The sequence below is a fragment of the Puma concolor genome, chromosome B2 (genome assembly GCF_028749965.1).
Source record: "Puma concolor isolate L17-30 chromosome B2, mPumCon1.1.hap2, whole genome shotgun sequence".
Classification (NCBI taxonomy): domain Eukaryota; kingdom Metazoa; phylum Chordata; class Mammalia; order Carnivora; family Felidae; genus Puma; species Puma concolor.
This window is the reverse complement of record NC_141671.1, coordinates 65083667-65101746: the sequence shown is the minus strand read 5'-3', so window position 1 is coordinate 65101746 and position 18080 is coordinate 65083667. Positions and strand designations below refer to the sequence as shown.

Below are 18080 nucleotides of genomic sequence, written 5' to 3'. Positions count from 1 at the left end.
AATGATTCGTGAAATAAAGAACAGGGACTAGTTTTGTTACTAGTATCCCTAATAAAATCACAATGTTTCATAATTTAAAAAAGGGAATAAAGTGATGTTGCTATAATATTTAAGGTAAAAACAATTTTAAGGCCACAGTATTATATTGGATATAGGGACTGGTCTCATGGCCCAGGGCATGTCATCTTAAACTCGTAGTGGTCATCTTTGTGTCATCAAATCTGTTTCGACAAAATCCCTCTTTAAGTAGTTTCTGACACCATTAGATTATCTTTTTGTGAACAGTAAGTCAACACCTCATATAAATATGACCATAATTTTTAAATGCTTTAGAAGAAGTAAATTTAGTTTGAAAAATCATATAAGCATGCTTGAGCACACGTTAGCAAAAATATACATAATCCAAAAGCCCGAAATGAATCACACCAGCTACTTAGAAGTTAAAATCTATTATCTAAATCTTATGATCTAGCTGCAAAGAGTCCCAAACCATAAGCCTATCTATTGTTGAAGGCCATCAAGACTCAAAAGTGGCAACACTGATTTTACTTAGACTATCATCATTTAAAAATATTCAAGTGCCCGTCTACAGGAGGAAAAGTCTGGAAGCTTTGAGAAATTTCTTAATAACTCTTTGAGCATCCCACCTTTCCACACCCTCAAAAAGGAAAATACTATGCTCTAGTTCACTGAGTTATTTTCAGAATTAAAAAAAAGATAATGTACATAAAATGCCAAGCTAGTGCCTAGCACACCGCTAACATTTTTTAAGCAGTAAAGCTACATCAGCTGCTGTTCACAACATTGTATCTTCAGTGTGTCAAAGGTCGAGGATGTAATGATACCAAACATCAATCAATTCACTGTAAAAATCTTATCTCTCCTGAAATTTTTAGGTAAGTACCAAACATTTAAAAATATATCAGCAAAAATAATAACAGAATTAATAACTCACTACCTCATTAATCCTTTATTTCTATAAGGTTCATCATAAAATTGATGGTAATTATTTGAGAAGAAATAGTATTGCTACCAACATATATGAAACAGTGGATGGAACATTTCAATGTGAGGTGTGCCTGGGTGGCTCAGGAGTTGGCATCCAACTCTTGATTTTGGTTCAAGTCACGATGTCACAGTGCGTGAGAATGAGCCCCACACTGGGTTCTGCACATCTCTCTCCTCTCTTTCTGCCCCTACCCTCCTCTCTCTCACTCTCAAAATAAATTAATTAAAAAAAAAAACAGTTCAATGTAAGAGAATACCAAAAAACTACATCCAGTCCTTTCTGAAATACCTTCAAGACTTCTTTGAAAACAATACAGAATCATGATGATATATTAAATAACTTGGAAGCCACTTTCACCCACAAGATACCAAATAAAGGATACTATCAAAAACTTCAAGAACTTCAAGAATTTACCCTGTAATCTTCAAGAGAAGTCCAAAAAAACCAACTCAAACCAAACTGACCCCAACACACACACAAACAAACTTCCACAGAAAGAAAATTCTTCCATTTGAGCGTCAACTCAGCCTGTGGGGTGAGAACCAAAGAGAAGAGAAATAAATACAACTAGCAAGCAACTGGTAAAAACCCAGGACATTACTTCTTTGCTCTACTCTATTTCCTTCTGCCATGCTCTATTCCAGGGTTCTGCCCTAGGCCTCCATTTTTCAGAGGAGAAAGAAAACAGCATTCCCAAGATTTTTAATAAAACACACAAAAAAGAATATAGGACCACTGCCCTGGGTAAACACAACTTCACTCAACACTTTCGTATTACCTACATGCTAAATTACTCTATAATCTGCACTGAATTTCCTGCTTTCTTCTAAGGTCCAGACCCATGTTTCCAGCTACTAAATGGGGATCTCCATGTATATGTCCAACAGACACCTCAACCTGTCCAAAGCCATGAAGCATGGCTTATCACCTTTCCTTTCTGACCCTTCAACCTTCATCTGGTACTGAATACTTTCTGTCTGGGAATATGTTTTACTTCACCATAGAACCTCAGGCAAGCTTTAATATCTGGGGTCATCCCAGTATCTTCTTCAGAAACAGAGCCAGTTTTCATCTAATCCAATTGCTCCTGCTTTCCCAATTTCTTTGCAATCTTCCCAATTCCTTCTTGTCCATTCTTAATGCACTAATTTATAACTTCATCATTGCTCATTTCAAGGCTATACTAGTATTATTCTACATGGTCTCTCTGATCTCCAGGATCTGACAGTACAGAGCCTACTTGGAATTCTCTCCCTCTCTGCCCTCTCCCCAACTCATGCGTGCACACTCTTTCTCTCTTTCAAAATACGTAACAAAATATTTTAAATAAATAAATAAATTAATTAATTAATTAAAGAAATAACATCATGGTAAAGTTCACAACTTTCTAAATACAGTTAAAATATGAAGTATAAAAATCAGTTAATTTTTTTTTAAACCCACAATAAATAAAGTTTAAAGGATACTGATCTGTCTGTGGTCTTCGAAAATTCTCTGGAAGATTGGCTTCATAGAGTAGTCTTGCTTTAGTATTTCCCATATCTTGCATGCACTAAAATAAAAAGAAAAATCAAGTATTTTCATTACTCATATAAAAAAAGTAATTCCCATATACACATACATATACATACCTACACACATATATACAAACAAATACCAGGTAACATTTATTATTTGCAAGATATATTTTCTAAGGAAAATAATTTAAATCACAACTATGAAATTACTAAAGTTCAAAATATATGTTTAATTCCTCACATTTACTCAACTTATGTGGACCCATAGTTTTCTAATGTCTTTTTCTGTGAAAATAATACCATCTTCCTAAAAGTAATTTCCTGGTAGTTCATGGGCAGTTTTATTATTGTTTTAAATACACCACTTGAACAATACTGCCATTTCCAACGGTAACAGCTCAAGACCAAATTTTCTTTGTTTTGAGTTTCAAAATACTCCTGGGTTTTCATGATTTACAATCAAAATCACAATGGAGAGTAGATAAAAAAGAAATAGTGCTAACCTAAAACTCTAAAGAGGGTTTATTTCCTTGGGGTTAAACTCTTTAAGATTCTGCTGAAAGCTATGGATCCCCTCCCTACAAAAAACCTGCACGTGATGGCCCAAAGTCTCCCTAAAATCTACAAGCCCCAAAAATAAGAACTACTCAGGAGGCATAAAATAATCTGACAATCACTTCAACCAGTTTAACTAAGTTTCAGTATCTTCTGTGAGTAAGGATTAGCCAAACAATACTTCCTGGACATTCTATTACATTAGAAACTAAATTAACATTTACAAACAAAATACTATTCTATTACTATTTTACATCATTTACATAGAGCTTGGGTTCCTTAAAATGTTTTAATTGGTAGAAAGATCAGTTTGTATAATCCCTTCTTTTTCCTTCTGATCTCCTAGACACACTCCACAGCTCCAAGAAGACAGCCAGGTCTAACAGATTTCCAGACATCGACCTTGAGTTGTAGCCCTCAAGTGGACACAGAACCATCTTCCTTCAAATAAAAAAATACAGTGACTTTTTTATCCCAACTGAGTTGTAAGGTATGCAAAATACTAATATACACTCATTTCTGGATACCTATCCCACCCACCTCAACATACTCTCTCAGAGTAAACAAGATAATAAGAGAGATCATAAGAAAGTGAAGTAATTAATAGGGGGCTGGGAAATATAATGGATAGAAAAACTGAAAAAGAAATGAGGTTTTTTTTACATAGCTAAGACAAAATAAAACCAAAGGTATATAAGGTAAGGGGGAAAACTGTGTAAAGTGAACTGACAGTACAAGGTCAGAGGCTCTATTACATCATGACATATACTAGCATGAATATGAGGAGAGCTAACATGTAAATTCTGTGTGTGGGGAGAAAAGCTTAGAAACTTTTCGTATAGCTCTCTCTTCTTGAAAGAAAAAATGTTTGCCCTCTCAAGTATTCAAATGATGTTTCATCTTTGTGTCATGGTGGGAATTTATTAAGTAAAGGTGATCCAAGTTATGTAATCATAAAAGCATTAAACATTTAGGAAGAACTAAAGCAAGAAAAATTGTCTCATACTTTTCACAATATCTGCAATAAAGCAAAAAGTAACTCACAGAAACTATAAAAGTAAGAAAATTTAAAAGTTTCCATCAAGCAAACAAGAATACATGGAAATTCTAACAAAAAATTTAGTAAGATTAAAAACAGTATCTACTATATATGTCGTATCTCATTGATCCTAAGTTACATTTTTCTTCATATTTCAACATTAATGAAATGAAATACATCTTAAAACTGATGGTATCTTGTAAATTATAGTTTTTTCTTATTAGTCCATAAAACAGAGATGCTTTTTATAGAAATATCTTACTTTCAATGAATATGATTGTACACATTTTATATAAAATATTCTCTTTATTTAATGTAGGTTATTAAAATTTTGACAAAATAAAAAGTAATTAGGAACAAGGTGTATATATATGTATATTACACCAAATTATTTAATGTTGTTCTAGGGATGCAGGTGAGAAAAAACAAGGTATAAAAATCTGAAAAGGACAAGTAATGTGAAATAATGAGCCATTTCTATAGAAGACCACGGCCAAAAGTGTGAAAGGGTACAGGTGCATGTGGTGTATATGTTAGTTGGGATTAGAAGAAACAAGGATTCAATGACGTCACAGATGTAGAAAGATCATTTTGTAAGATGATATTAGTGGCTCAGATAGTTTCTAGGTTTCTAAAAAGTAGAACAGAGTAGTGAGAAAGGAAGGTCAGCAACAAAAGGATCAGTGAAAATGAAAAGGTTAAGCAATTTGGAGATGGTTAAAGCAAGGGGAAAAAAACAACAGGAGCTGGCATTGGGGGAGTTGATAGGAATATGGTACAAACTAGCTGTCTTCAGTTTCAAAACACTACATTTAAGGGCCATATAGAGCACTTATGAAAATTTATTCTATTGGTCCTACAGAGCAAACTGTGTCTAGTAATCAGAAGAAAATAATGAAAATAGCCTAACAACTACAATAACGAGCTTTAGCCTCAATACTTTATTTTTATACATAAATTATATATATTACTATAAATTGCATATATATTATAGAAATTGCATATATATACATATATACGCCATTTTAAATTTCAAAAAACCCTGATTTAGACATTATTACCCTACTTTGGCAGGAAAGGAAACAGAAGTGGCAAGATGTTAAGTAACAGACCCAAGATTATTAGTCGCCACGAGTATTCAACTCCTGATAGAAACATCAGCCATCAGTAGTAGTTTTGATATCTCAGGCTATATCCAATGGAACTGGGGACTACATCCTGCAAGACTTACAAACACCAAGCTCTTTGCTTTAGAGCTCAGTTTTCATTTTACAGATAAAGAAACTGAGGCACAAAGAGGTTATATGATTTCTCTACTGAGTAATACAATGAATCAGTTACAAGGCTGAAAATCCTTACCACCAGGCACCAGCTAATCGAAATAAGTGTCCAGGAAATTTCACCACAAGATAGAAAAATACTTTAGGTATTGCCTCCATTATTAAAACATCATTCCTGTTATTAAAATATTACTGCTTTTCTTTTGGGTTCTCTCAACCAAAAAGCTTTAGCAAAATGTACTGGTAGAAAGCAAAATTTTAGTTGCTTATTCTTTGGCAATTTATGATTCAGTATCCCAGAGCTCAAATGAGTGGACTGGTTGCAAAAAAGGGGAAAGGAGGGATGATAAAGGGCATACACTTCTTTAAAAAAATAATAAATAATAATAATAATATTTTATTATTTAACTACAATGAGAATTAAGTTATGGTTAATGAACTAGCTACCTTAACTTCTACCATGTAGTTTCCAATCAAGCCAGATCTAATACTATACACCATCCTGAAAAACTTAAACTTCCAAACTTACTTTCACTTCTCCAAAAGGAGGAATACTTGTAAGGATGTCAAATAGACCATTAAAAAATTTTAAATTTACCAAATTTGAAAATTCTTTGGCTTTACAGAAAGCATGTAATTCTGTCATTCCTTCTCTCTCTCTCGCACATTTCAAACATGAAAAATGGAAGAAGAGGACTCTTAATTATTTAAATCAAATTTTCTACAAGTTTGGTTAAAAAAAGTTTTTTGAGAGAGAGAGGGAGCAAGTGAGCGAGGGGCAGAGAGAGGGAGAGAGAAAGAGGGAGGGAGGGAGGAAGGGAGGGAAAGAGAGAGGGAGAGAAGGAGAAGGAGGGGGGGGAGAAGGGGGAGAGAGAGAGAGAGAGAAAGACAGAGAGAGAGAGAGAGGAAAGGGGGAAGAGAGAGAGAAAAGGGGGGAGAGAGAGAGGAAAGGGGGGAGAGAGAGGTGGGGGAAAGGGAGGACAGAGACAGAAACAGAGACAGAGAGAAGTGAGGCTCACCCGGGGCTCACGTTTTATCCAAAGCAGGGCTCAAGCTCACCAGAAGCGGGGCTCTGCTCACCTGATGTGGGACTCAAACCCATGAACTGTGAGATCATGACCTGAGCTGATGTCAGATGCTTAACAACTGAGCCACTCAGGTGCCTTAAAAATATTTTTAAGTAGGTATTTACTTAATAAACCATTTTTTGCCTCAAAATTGATTTTTAAAAAAGTCAAATAGCCAAGGGGCAGAAAATATACTGAAATTATTGACAAAGAAATGATTATAAGAATATATTAAATAAAAAGTCAATATGCATTATTACTTTTAAAAATATATATATTGAAGAGTAAGTTAAATGTGTTTTTCAGTTATAATAAACGCCATTTAGGTAGTATATATTTAAAAATTAATGTTATTTCCTATTCATTTGAAATTCAATATGTCCTCATTTTATACACTGTATGTTTCTAGAAAGATGAATTTTATATTGTACTTTTTGCTTAAATAATCTTCATTCAAAATCACTACCATTATCATTGCAAAGGAAGGTTTCACCTGAAAATAGTATAATAAATCCCACATAAGAATCTCAGGGGCTCCTGGGTGGCTCAGTTGGTTAAGCGTCCAACTCTTGATTTCAGCTCAGGTCATGATCTTAACAGTTCACGAGTTCAAACCCCGCATCAGGCTCCGCACTTACAGTGCAGAGCCTGGTTGCGATTCTCTTTCCCTCTCTCTCTGTCCCTCCCCCCCCTAAAATAAATAAACTTAAAACTCAAAACCTACTGTTAAAAGTATTTTGTCTTTGTCAATCCATAATCTTTGTTTTCAGTTTCTCCATATAAGCCAATACAAAGAACACCACCTACCCAAAGACTCACAAGTTATCTGAGATTCAATTTCAAAAATTACTGTTTGAACTGGAATGCTGAAAAACATCTACAGGCTAACATACTTCTTCACAATCTAACATAGATAAAATATTTCTATTTCTGAAACTTTCTAAGTAGAAAACATTTCACCCAATCCTAGTTTTTGCACTAAAAACAATAAAAATCTATATTCCAAAGAGTTCTAAGTTTTTTAATGTTTTACAGAGACTGAAGTAAACTGAGGTTGTCAATTTAAAGTTTAAATTGGCATTTACTTATGGGATTTGTATAATTTAGTAAACTAAAACATACAAAAAGTAAACTTGTAACATATGGTATCTCCGTTTGCAGTGAGCACTGCATAACTTACAGAGCTGTCAAATCACTATGCTATACCCCTGAAATTAATGTAACATTATATGTCAACTGTACTTTGATAAAAAATAAAAATAACTGAAAAAAGTTAACAAATACAACAAGCAGGAACAGATATAAGGACAATAAGCAGAGTCAAGGAGTAGGCAAACAAATGTACTAGGAAATTTTATTTTTATGTAACACTACTGTAAAAACGTTTTTTTTAAAAAAATCACTATTTCTTACAAATCAGAACCACATTGAGATACCACCTCACACCATCAGAGTGGCTAAACTTAACAACTCAGGAAACAACAGATGCTGGCAAGGATGTGGAGAAATGAGAACCCTCTTGCACTGCTGGTGGGAATGCAAACTGGTGCAGCCACTCTAGATACAGTGTGGAGGTTCCTCAAAAAATTAAAAATAGAACTACCCTATGACCCAGCAATAGCACTAATAGGAATTTATCCAAAGGATACAGGGGTGCTGATTCATAGGGGCACATGTACCCCAATGTTTATAGCAGCGCTATCAACAACAGCCAAATTATGGAAAGAGCCCAAATGTCCATCAACTGATGAATGAATAAAGAAGATGTGGTGTGTATACACATACACACACACACTTGGCAATGAGAAAGAATAAACTCTTGCCATTTGCAACAAGGTGGATCGAAATGGAGGGTATTACACTCAGTGACATAAGTTAGAGAAAGACAGATATCATACGTTTTCATTCATATGTGGAACTTGAGAAACTTAACAGAAGATCATGGGGGAAGGGAAGGAGAAAAAATAGTTTCAAACAGAGAGGGAGACAAACCATAAGAGACTCTTAAATACAGAGAACAAACTGACAGTTGATGAGGAGGAGTGGGGGAGAGGGGAAAACGGGTGATAGGCACTGAGGAGGGCACTTGTTGGGATGAGCACTGGGTGTTGCTTGTAAGCGATGAATCATGGGAATCTATCACTGAAACCCAAGAGCACACTATATACACTGTATCTTAGCTACCTTGACAATAAATTATATTTTTAAAAAATCACTATTTCATGTCAACAGGGGTATCTCCAATGGAAAAAAAAAAATTAAGCCCCCCACAAAATCAGTTTTAGTGAAAAAAAGAGCCTTGAAATAAGTGTGAAGGTAAGAAGTAACAGGAACAGACAGAAACAAAATGTGCCTCCACATCTTTATCAATATCAGGAAATAATAGTAAATGGCAAGATAAATGACAGGCCACCTAAAATTCCAAGTTAATGATTCATTCTCCTAAGAATAAAACTTGCTAGGGGCGCCTGGGTGGTGCAGTCGGTTAAGCGTCCGACTTCAGCCAGGTCACGATCTCGCGGTCCGCGAGTTCGAGCCCCGCGTCGGGCTCTGGGCTGATGGCTCGGAGCCTGGAGCCTGTTTCGATTCTGTGTCTCCCTCTCTCTCTGCCCCTCCCCCGTTCATGCTCTGTCTCTCTCTGTCCCAAAAATAAATAAACGTTCAAAAAAAAATTTAAAAAAAAAAAAAAAAAAAGAATAAAACTTGCTAATTTTTTTCCTTTCTTCAGTCTTCCAAAATATTGGAAAGCAGAGCACTCTGGAATCCAACTAAGTGATACAACTACTTCAGGGTATGACTTCTATCTGTTGTTAGCTCAGCAAAACCAAATACAGTCAAGTCCAGGTTCAGTGGCTGTGTTTAAGAACTATAGCTCTTTGGACGTCCCCTCTCTTTCACCTTGTGCATTCTTTCTCTTTTCTCAACCTACCTCCTATCTGTCCCTATGCTTCCTGGACTTTCTCCCTCAGATACTAAGAATTACCAGGTCAAAAGCCATTTATAGTTAAGCTAGAATTCACACTAATGTATTAATACAGGAAGCTCTCTGCATAGTTTTCATAAATGTTTATGTGTGTACTGACTGACCTTTTGGAGTTTACTGGCTACTTTAAAAAAAATGGAATAAGTGGAGAAAAGAACAGCAGCTACAAAACAAAAGACTAAGATTGCTAATTGCTCTATTTCAAATGATAAGGTTACAATGTGTCAACTGGATCTTCTAAATTCCCAATGGCCAAAATGCAAAATATTAAAATAATCAATACAATCTTAAAAGTTAGTGTGTAATGGAAAGGTGCTACATTACACCAAATCTAGAGGAAGAAAGGTAAAGCGATATAAATTAAAACTCTTCTGAATTGTCTGAGGGGTGGGGAAGAGTCTCACCTACAAGATTAAAGGTTATTGTGTAAGATATGAAAACAGCTAAAAATGTGTACTACCTAGATGTTTATATAGATGCATAAAATACTTCAGGAAAACTACACAACAAACTAATAAATACGGTTGTTCCTACAGAGGAAAATTGGATGACTGAGGAATAGAAACGAGAGGAAAACTACTTTTACACCCTTTGTACCCTTTGAAGTTTGTGCCATGTCCATATAATTCTCATTCCCCAAAACAATGAATAATTTGAAGGGGGCTACATTAATCCTGCATTGTTTCTAAATAAAATATTATTCAGAGAAGCTTAGCTAGGGTATCCAAGCAGCATGAATGAGAGCATCCACTCCTACTAGGAAAACAAAGTGTTCTAGTGATCAAAGAGGTTATGAACCAAATGAAATTAATACATTTTTAAGAATCCCATGCAAGTATATCCTACGCTCCAAGTATAAATATACTTGTGATTTACTTATGATTTACTTATGATACCTTTTCTCAGTATCATCTTCTTAAAGAAACAGAACTGTTGCTAAAGATTAAAATCATTGAATGTATCTGCTTTTGCTTCTTAAAATTTCAACATATAACTTTATGTGAGCAAGGGAATACTACTTGTTCTATATTCTATTCATTAAATCGCTTCTCGGCCTTTTGGCTAAGATCAAGTGTATATTCTATTCATTAAAGTTTTCAGAACACAAAGACTAAGATTTTCAAACTGCCTTATCTGAATGTATATATTTTTCTTAATGTTAATAAAAAAAGAGGAAATGAGTATTTGTAGTCCCTGGATAAATTCTTCATGTCAGTGACTCACCTCTACTACCACTTGAAATTTTCCAGAATAGTTCTCTATCTTCCTCTCAAAAGCCACCAGGATTTCTTGCATAGGAGCAAGCTTTTCAGGACTGGTTTCAAGATCTTTTGGATTCCAGCTGCTGGAAAAGAAGGGCCACCATTTTTGGTCTCAGGAACTCTTTGTAAATATTTAATACAGAGTCCATTCCTCCAGGTTTCATAAAATTGTGTTTTAGGGGAATTGTTCTCTTTCTGTTTTAATTGTTGTTTCTAGGTACAAAGTAAGTAAACCACACATATTTAAAAATTAAAAATTTTAAATGATGATGTTGAATTAGAGGTACCAATTTTCATTTGCTAGTTCTTACAAATTCAGAGAATGTATTTTTTAAAGCAATAAAATTAAACACCATTATAACAAAGTTGGAAAAGCTTCACATCACAGTCTTTAGTAATCTGTACTTACTATGAAATCCATACCATTTGAAGTCTAGGAATAAACCACTACTTTCATCCTAGGTACTTAAGGCCCAGCTCAAGAATCATCCTGGACTCTCCCCTCTTCTGTCAGAAGCCTTAGTGACTCTAACTCTTTTTTATTTGTTACAGCCTTCCCCTCCCTCCCCCATTACCACCAATTTAGTTCAAGATCTAGTCACTCACTGCCTTGGCCATTGCAGGAACAAGTCCATCAGATGTAGGTTCTTAAATGGAACATACCATTAAACATCACTCTTCAATTTATATTTTAAGAATTCCCTGATGTATCCCTATCCCCTCCCCCTATCAGTGATAGGATCAAGACCAAACCAACTAACTCCCCACTGAAACTTTTGCATTCATCTCCTATGACATATATAACAGCACCCAATACTCTGGTCACAGGAAACTACTTCACTTTCTCAAATACAATATGCTTTCTCCATCTTTCTGCCCAGGAGACCCTGTGTACTCTGTAGTATGCTTCCAGAAATTCATAAACAAATAAAGGTCACTATAAAAATAGTAATGAGACATCCTTAAAATATGTTTAGAACTTAGCATAGCACTGGATACTGATGATTTTTTTTTTTAAAGAGAAAGGAGTCACTACTAAGTGATTTTCTAAAGATTACCCACCATTTAGTTAACAAAGCCAAAACTAGAACCCACATCTACAGAGTCCCAGCCTGACTATGTGTGCCATCTTCTATCATTATTATAGTCACACAAAGCAAGGAAGAGCAGTGACTACACCTCTAAAATATTATATGCAATGAATAACAATGTTTTAAAATGATCTATTCATACAGATATTCATTCACTGCCACATAACAATTTCCTACCAAATATAGCACTCTATATGGAGATACAAGCCTTTTTCTTCAAATAGTTTAGTATTCCTTTAGTTTTATTCTCTCAGTTCTATCTAGACTAGGCACTGTAAAATGAATAGAGTTGAATTGATGAAGACTTGCACTAAGTAATATCTTAGTAATGTCTAATATCTAAGTAACATCTTGTTCACTGCTTCGACCCAAAGAACTACAGACAGTTACTAGGAAGATAATTCTAAAAACTACTACTGACTTTTTAAGCTTAAAACCTCAAAATCAATGTAAAAATCAAGAGGAAAATACAGGGCATAATCTTGCACAAATTCAGAATACATGTGACTTTTTCTCAAATGTACTGTTTAAAAATGCAAACCTCTTATTAAACTTCACAGATTAAATTTTGTTGCAGACAGTATCACATTTCTTTCTTCATCTCACTTTGCACATACAGGAAACACATAAACCGAACACTGTAAGCTGCCCCCTTGCTCGGCTCTTCTTTGAGGACACATTTCATGATCCTGGCAGGGAATCAATACAAGTGAATCTCAATCAACTTTAAAAGAATGCACATGAGGCCATGGGTCAAAACGTGGAGAGATTAAATAATGTTCTAATACATAGCAGGTCAGATGTAGTGAAATCATGGAGCTCTTCAAATTAGCTTTATTAACCTGGAATTTTATTCTATAAAATATTGCTTGTCATAGGAATTCTGTAATTCTCACAGTTTTAAAGCTCCCAGAAACTTCTCACCAAAAACAAACAACAAAAAAAGAATAACTAGACAGAAAAACCAAAAACCCATGGAAAATATTTACAACAAAACCTGGTGATAGAGTATCACCACAAACCCGATAACACTATCTGGTAGAGACAAGGCACTAACAACCACTGCCCTGCAAGATGTCTGCCACTAATGGGGAGCTGAGTGGATCTGGAAACAGAACACTAAAACAGTGAAGACATACAAACTGGAAATTACAGTGAACCAGTCTGAAGAATGCACATGAAACTGAAAAGTTTTACCCAATCCAATAGCAAATATGTGCAAAAGGTCTACAATAAGCTTGAAATGGGGGGAAACAATCTAGCCCCTATGAATTCTCATGACATAACCACCAAATTTCCCTTCTAGAAGAAAGCCCCACCCTGAGGAGAAAGTCCTGGGAAAGGATTCAAAATTGAAATGGACTAAAAAAATGGAAATAAAAGAAGAAAAGCTTGAGATAAAAGTGGGAAAAGGGAACAGAGCAAAAAAAAAATCTCAGAAAACAAGTAGCCTTATTTTTAAACATTACACAAAAACCAATGAAGAGAGGTCCGTGCAGTTAGAAAAGCTATCTTGAATCTCAATTCCTTTTAAAAGTGGAGCGCCTGAGTGTCTCAGTCGGTTAAGCGTCCGACTTCAGCTCAGGTCATGATCTCACAGTCCGTGAGTTCGAGCCCCACATCGGGCTCTGTGCTGACAGCTCAGAGCTTGGAGTCTGCTTCAGATTCTGTGTCTCCCTCTCTCTCTGCCCCTCCTGTGCTCATGCTCTGTCTCTGTCTCAAAAATAAAGACATTTAAAAAAAAAATTAAATTCCTTTTAAAAGTAAAGAAAACCAATACTACATAAAAATGATCAACAGAAAAGAATCAAGGTCAAATCTCATACAGGTATCAGAAGAAAAAGAGAATAAGAAGCAGAATAACATCTCTACAACGAATCCACACTAGAACAAATACACTCAGAAAACAGATCAACACTGTACACCTACTAATTCAAAACAAGCCAAAAAACATATGCAAGATATGAAAGAACATGTAAAATGAGTTAAAAGACATATGAAGTTATGAAAGAACAACTAAATCAGAAATTCAAAATATCAGAATTAAAATAAAAACAGGAATTAGAAATAAAAGGAAAATATTTCAGAAATAAATATGAAATAAATGGAACATGAGAACAAATAAACACAATAAAATAATGGCCGATAAAAACTAGAGAGGAAAAAGGAAAAAAAGTTTAATAAAAAAAAAAGTAATGAGAAGAATCCAAGAGAAAGTGATGAATACTGGAGTTAAGCAATCAAGATCTGACACACATGTTAACTTTTTTTTTAAATGTTTTATTTATTTTTTGAGAGAGAGAGAGACAGACAGACCACGAGTTGGGGGGAGGGGCAGAGAGAGAAAGAGGGACAGAATCTGAAGCAGGCTCCAGGCTCTGAGCTGTCAGCACAGAACCTGGAGATCATGACCGGAGCCAAAGTCGGACGCTCAACCGACTGAGCCACCTAGGCACCCTGATGCAACATACATGTAAGAGAGTCACTAAAGAAAAATACTCAAACAAGGAGACAGAACACTGAAAAACTAATTTTAAAAAGTCACTGTAAGGGGCCCCTGGGTGGCTCAGTGGGTTAAGTGTCCAACTTCGGTTCAGGTCATGATCTCATGGTTTGTGAGTTTGAGCCCCTCTTCTGGCTCTGTGCTGACAGCTCAGAGCCTAGAGCCTGCTTCAGATTCTGTGTCTCATTCTCTCTCTGCCCCTCTCCCACTCGTGTTCTGTCTCTCAAAAGTAAATAAATGTTAAAAAAAAAATTTTTTTAAGTCATTGAAATAAAAAAAAAAAGGTGAAACTGCATACTGGAAGAGCATACCCCAGGGCATTTCTTGTCTAAAGGAAACCTATTTATATTTAACAATATAGATCAGTTAAACATAAAAGCACAAAAGACGACATACCACGCAAACATTAAGCACAGGAAGGCTGCAGTGGCTACACACCAATGCATAACAACTATCTTACATGTATACCACCGCTGTGCAACAAAAAGATAATCTGAGCAAGTAAGTCTTATCCTTTTAAATTTTCATTTAGTCTCATTAACAAAAATAAAAACAGGTAAAATTAATCATAATATTATATTTTATGTAATGCATCTTGTTCCTCTGCAGAATTCCCATGGAAAACATAGTAACTTATCTCACCTTCCTTTACTGACTTAAAAATGGTGTTATAAATTAAAACAAACCTGCACAACTGCACAATTCAAGTTGAATTTGCTGCCTATCAATATTCAACTGCCTATCAATATTCTAGCTCCAGTTTTCTTTTTTAAGGATGGCAGAGATACCTCACAGGAATGCTGTACTTCTATCAACTGCAATCTTATTACACAAACATGCTTTTAAAGTATAAAATGTATCATAACATTAAATGAAATATACTGTGTCAGAGGGTCAAAAAGGAGAAAACTTCTTCAATCTATTTGGCCACTTTCATCCCCTACTCTTTATAATCCTTTACATCCCAATTTTACTGTTGAACATGAGCACAATATGACCAATATAACAAGTGCCTATAATTTTATGTGTGCCTTGGTAGCTCAGTTGGTTAAGCATCCGTCTCTTGATTTCAGCTCGGGTTATGATCTCAAGGTTCAGTTGGTGAAATCAAGTCTCAAGTTGGACTTGTGTTGTCAGAGTGTTATGGAACCTAGTCTGGATCACCCCGCGGAAGAACCAAGGCACTCGTTGATCCTGGAAGGCAGGGGGTTTATTTCACAGCAGCCAGCTGAGAGGAGATCACTCTCCAGAGGTCTGACCCCAGAGCATAAGCATGGCGGGCAATTAATTTATAGTCTGTTACTTCCCGCATTAGTGGCACATTTTGGTACCCGAGGCAAGCAGGGGCAGGAAAAGAACCAAGAAGGAGAGTCTTTGGGTGGGGACTGGAATTCCCCCATCAGTCCTGTCGGCCATCTTATAATTTTTCCATATCAAGTGCAGAGCCTGCTTGGGATTCTCTCTCTCCCTCTCCTTCTGCCCCTCCCATGCTCATTATGTCTCTCAAAACAAATAAATTTAAAAAACAAAACAAAGGAAGTACCTGTAATTTTAATTACTTTTTTAGATACAGAGAAATATTTAAATACCTACCAATTCTCTTTCACCTATTGTCACTGTATTTAGACTGATTAGGAATTCAACCTGAGGCCACAGAACACAATAAAGCTTACTGATGAGTATTACGGAAAATCTGTAATTTTAACTTACTAAGGACAATTTTTTTCTAAGAAAGATCAAAAGTTTAAATTAACACAAGCAAGGGCGCCTGGGTGGCTCAGTCAGTTGATCAGGTCATGATCTCCCAGGTTGTGAGTTCGAGCCCTGTGTGGGGCTCTGTGCTGACAGCTCGGAGCCTGGAGCCTGCTTCAGATTCTGTGTCTCCTTCTCTCTCTGCCCCTCCCCAACTTGTGCTCTGTCTCCCTCTATCAAAAATAAATAAAATATGACATGATATTATACATGGAAAATCCGATAGACTCCACCAAAAGTCTGCTAGAACTGATACATGAATTCAGCAAAGTTGCAGGATACAAAATCAATGTACAGAAATCAGTTGTATTCTTATACACTAACAATGAAGCAACAGAATGACAAATAAAGAAAACTGATCCCATTCACAATTGCACCAAGAAGCATAAAATACCTAGGAATAAACCTAACCAAAGATGTAAAAGATCTGTATGATGAAAACTATAGAAAGCTTATGAAGGAAATTGAAGAAGATATAAAGAAATGGAAAAACATTCTGTGCTCATGGGTTGGAAGAATAAATATTGTTAAAATGTCAATACTACTTAAAGCTATCTACACATTCAATGCAATCCCAATCAAAATTGCACCAGCATTCTTCTCGAAGCTAGATCAAGCAATCCTAAAATTCTTATGGAACCACAAAAGGCCCCGAATAGCCAAGTAATTTTGAAGAAGACCAAAGCAGAAGGCATCACAATCCCAGACTTTAGCCTCTACTATAAAGCTGTAATCATCAAGACAGAATGGTATTGGCACAAAAACAGACACATAGACCAATGGAACAGAATAGAAACCCCAGAACTGGACCCACAAACGTATGGCCAACTAATCTTTGACAAAGCAGGAAAGAACATCCAATGGAAAAAAGACAGTCTCTTTAACAAATGCTGCTGGGAGAACTGGACAGCACCATGCAGAAGAATGAAACTAGACCACTTTCTTACACCATTCACAAAAACAAACTCAAAATGGATAAAGGACCTGAATGTGAGACAGGAAACCATCAAAACCCTAGAGGAGAAAGCAGGAAAAAACCTCTCTGACCTCAGCCGCAGCAATTTCTTACTTGACCCATCCCCAAAGGCAAGGGAATTAAAAGCAAACATGAACTATTGGAACTTCATGAAGATAAAAACCTTCTGCACAGCAAACAACCAACAAAACTAAAGGGCAACCGACGGAATGGGAAAAGATATTTGCAAATGACATATCAGACAAAGGGCTAGTATCCAAAATCTATAAAGAGCTCACCAAACTCCACACCCAAAAAACAAGTAATCCAGTGAAGAAATGGGCAGAAAACATGAATAGACACTTCTCTAAAGAAGACATCCAGATGGCCAACAGGCACATGAAAAGATGCTCAATGTCGCTCCTCATCAGGGAAATACAAATCAAAACCACACTCAGATATCACCTCACACCAGTCAGAGTGGCTAAAATGAACAAATCAGGAGACTATAGATGTTGGAGAGGATGTGGAGAAACGGGAACCCTCTTGCACTGTTGGTGGGAATGCAAACTGGTGCAGCCGCTCTGGAAAACAGTGTGGAGGTTCCTCAAAAAATTAAAAGTAGACCTACCCTATGACACAGCAATAGCACTGCTAGGAATTTACCCAAGGGATACAGGAGTACTGATGCATAGGGGCACTTGTACCCCAATGTTTATAGCAGCACTCTCAACAATAGCCAAATTGTGGAAAAAGCCTATATGTCCATCAACTGATGAATGGATAAAGAAATTGTGGTTTATATACACAATGGAGTACTACGTGGCAATGAGAAAGAATGAAACATGGCCCTTTGTAGCAACGTGGATGGAACTGGAGAGTGTTATGGTAAGTGAAATAAGCCATACAGAGAAAGACAAATACCATATGTTTTCACTCTTATGTGGATCCTTAGAAACTTAACAGAAACCCATGGGGGAGGGGAAGAAAAAAAAAATGAGGTTAGAGTGGGAGAGAGCCAAAGCATAAGAGACTCTTAAAAACTGAAACAAACTGAGGGTTGATGG

At 36.0% G+C, this 18080-nt stretch overlaps 1 protein-coding gene and 1 pseudogene across 6 annotated transcripts in view; one reads left to right on the top strand and one right to left on the bottom strand.

Moving 5' to 3' along the window:
* Positions 1–18080, bottom strand: part of SMAP1 (small ArfGAP 1) — a 251040-nt gene that overhangs the window by 126841 nt on the left and 106119 nt on the right. For 5 of the 6 annotated variants that reach the window (XM_086707184.1, XM_086707188.1, XM_025925397.2 and 2 more), the window contains one exon: positions 2476–2561. In XM_086707184.1, coding sequence (XP_086563310.1) covers positions 2476–2561 — 86 coding nt within the window. Of the gene's footprint in view, positions 1–2475; positions 2562–10674; positions 10796–18080 lie in introns of all 6 variants that reach the window. The other variant, XM_086707186.1, reaches the window with a different exon arrangement.
* On the top strand, positions 10493–10666 carry LOC112863030 (U2 spliceosomal RNA; annotated as a pseudogene).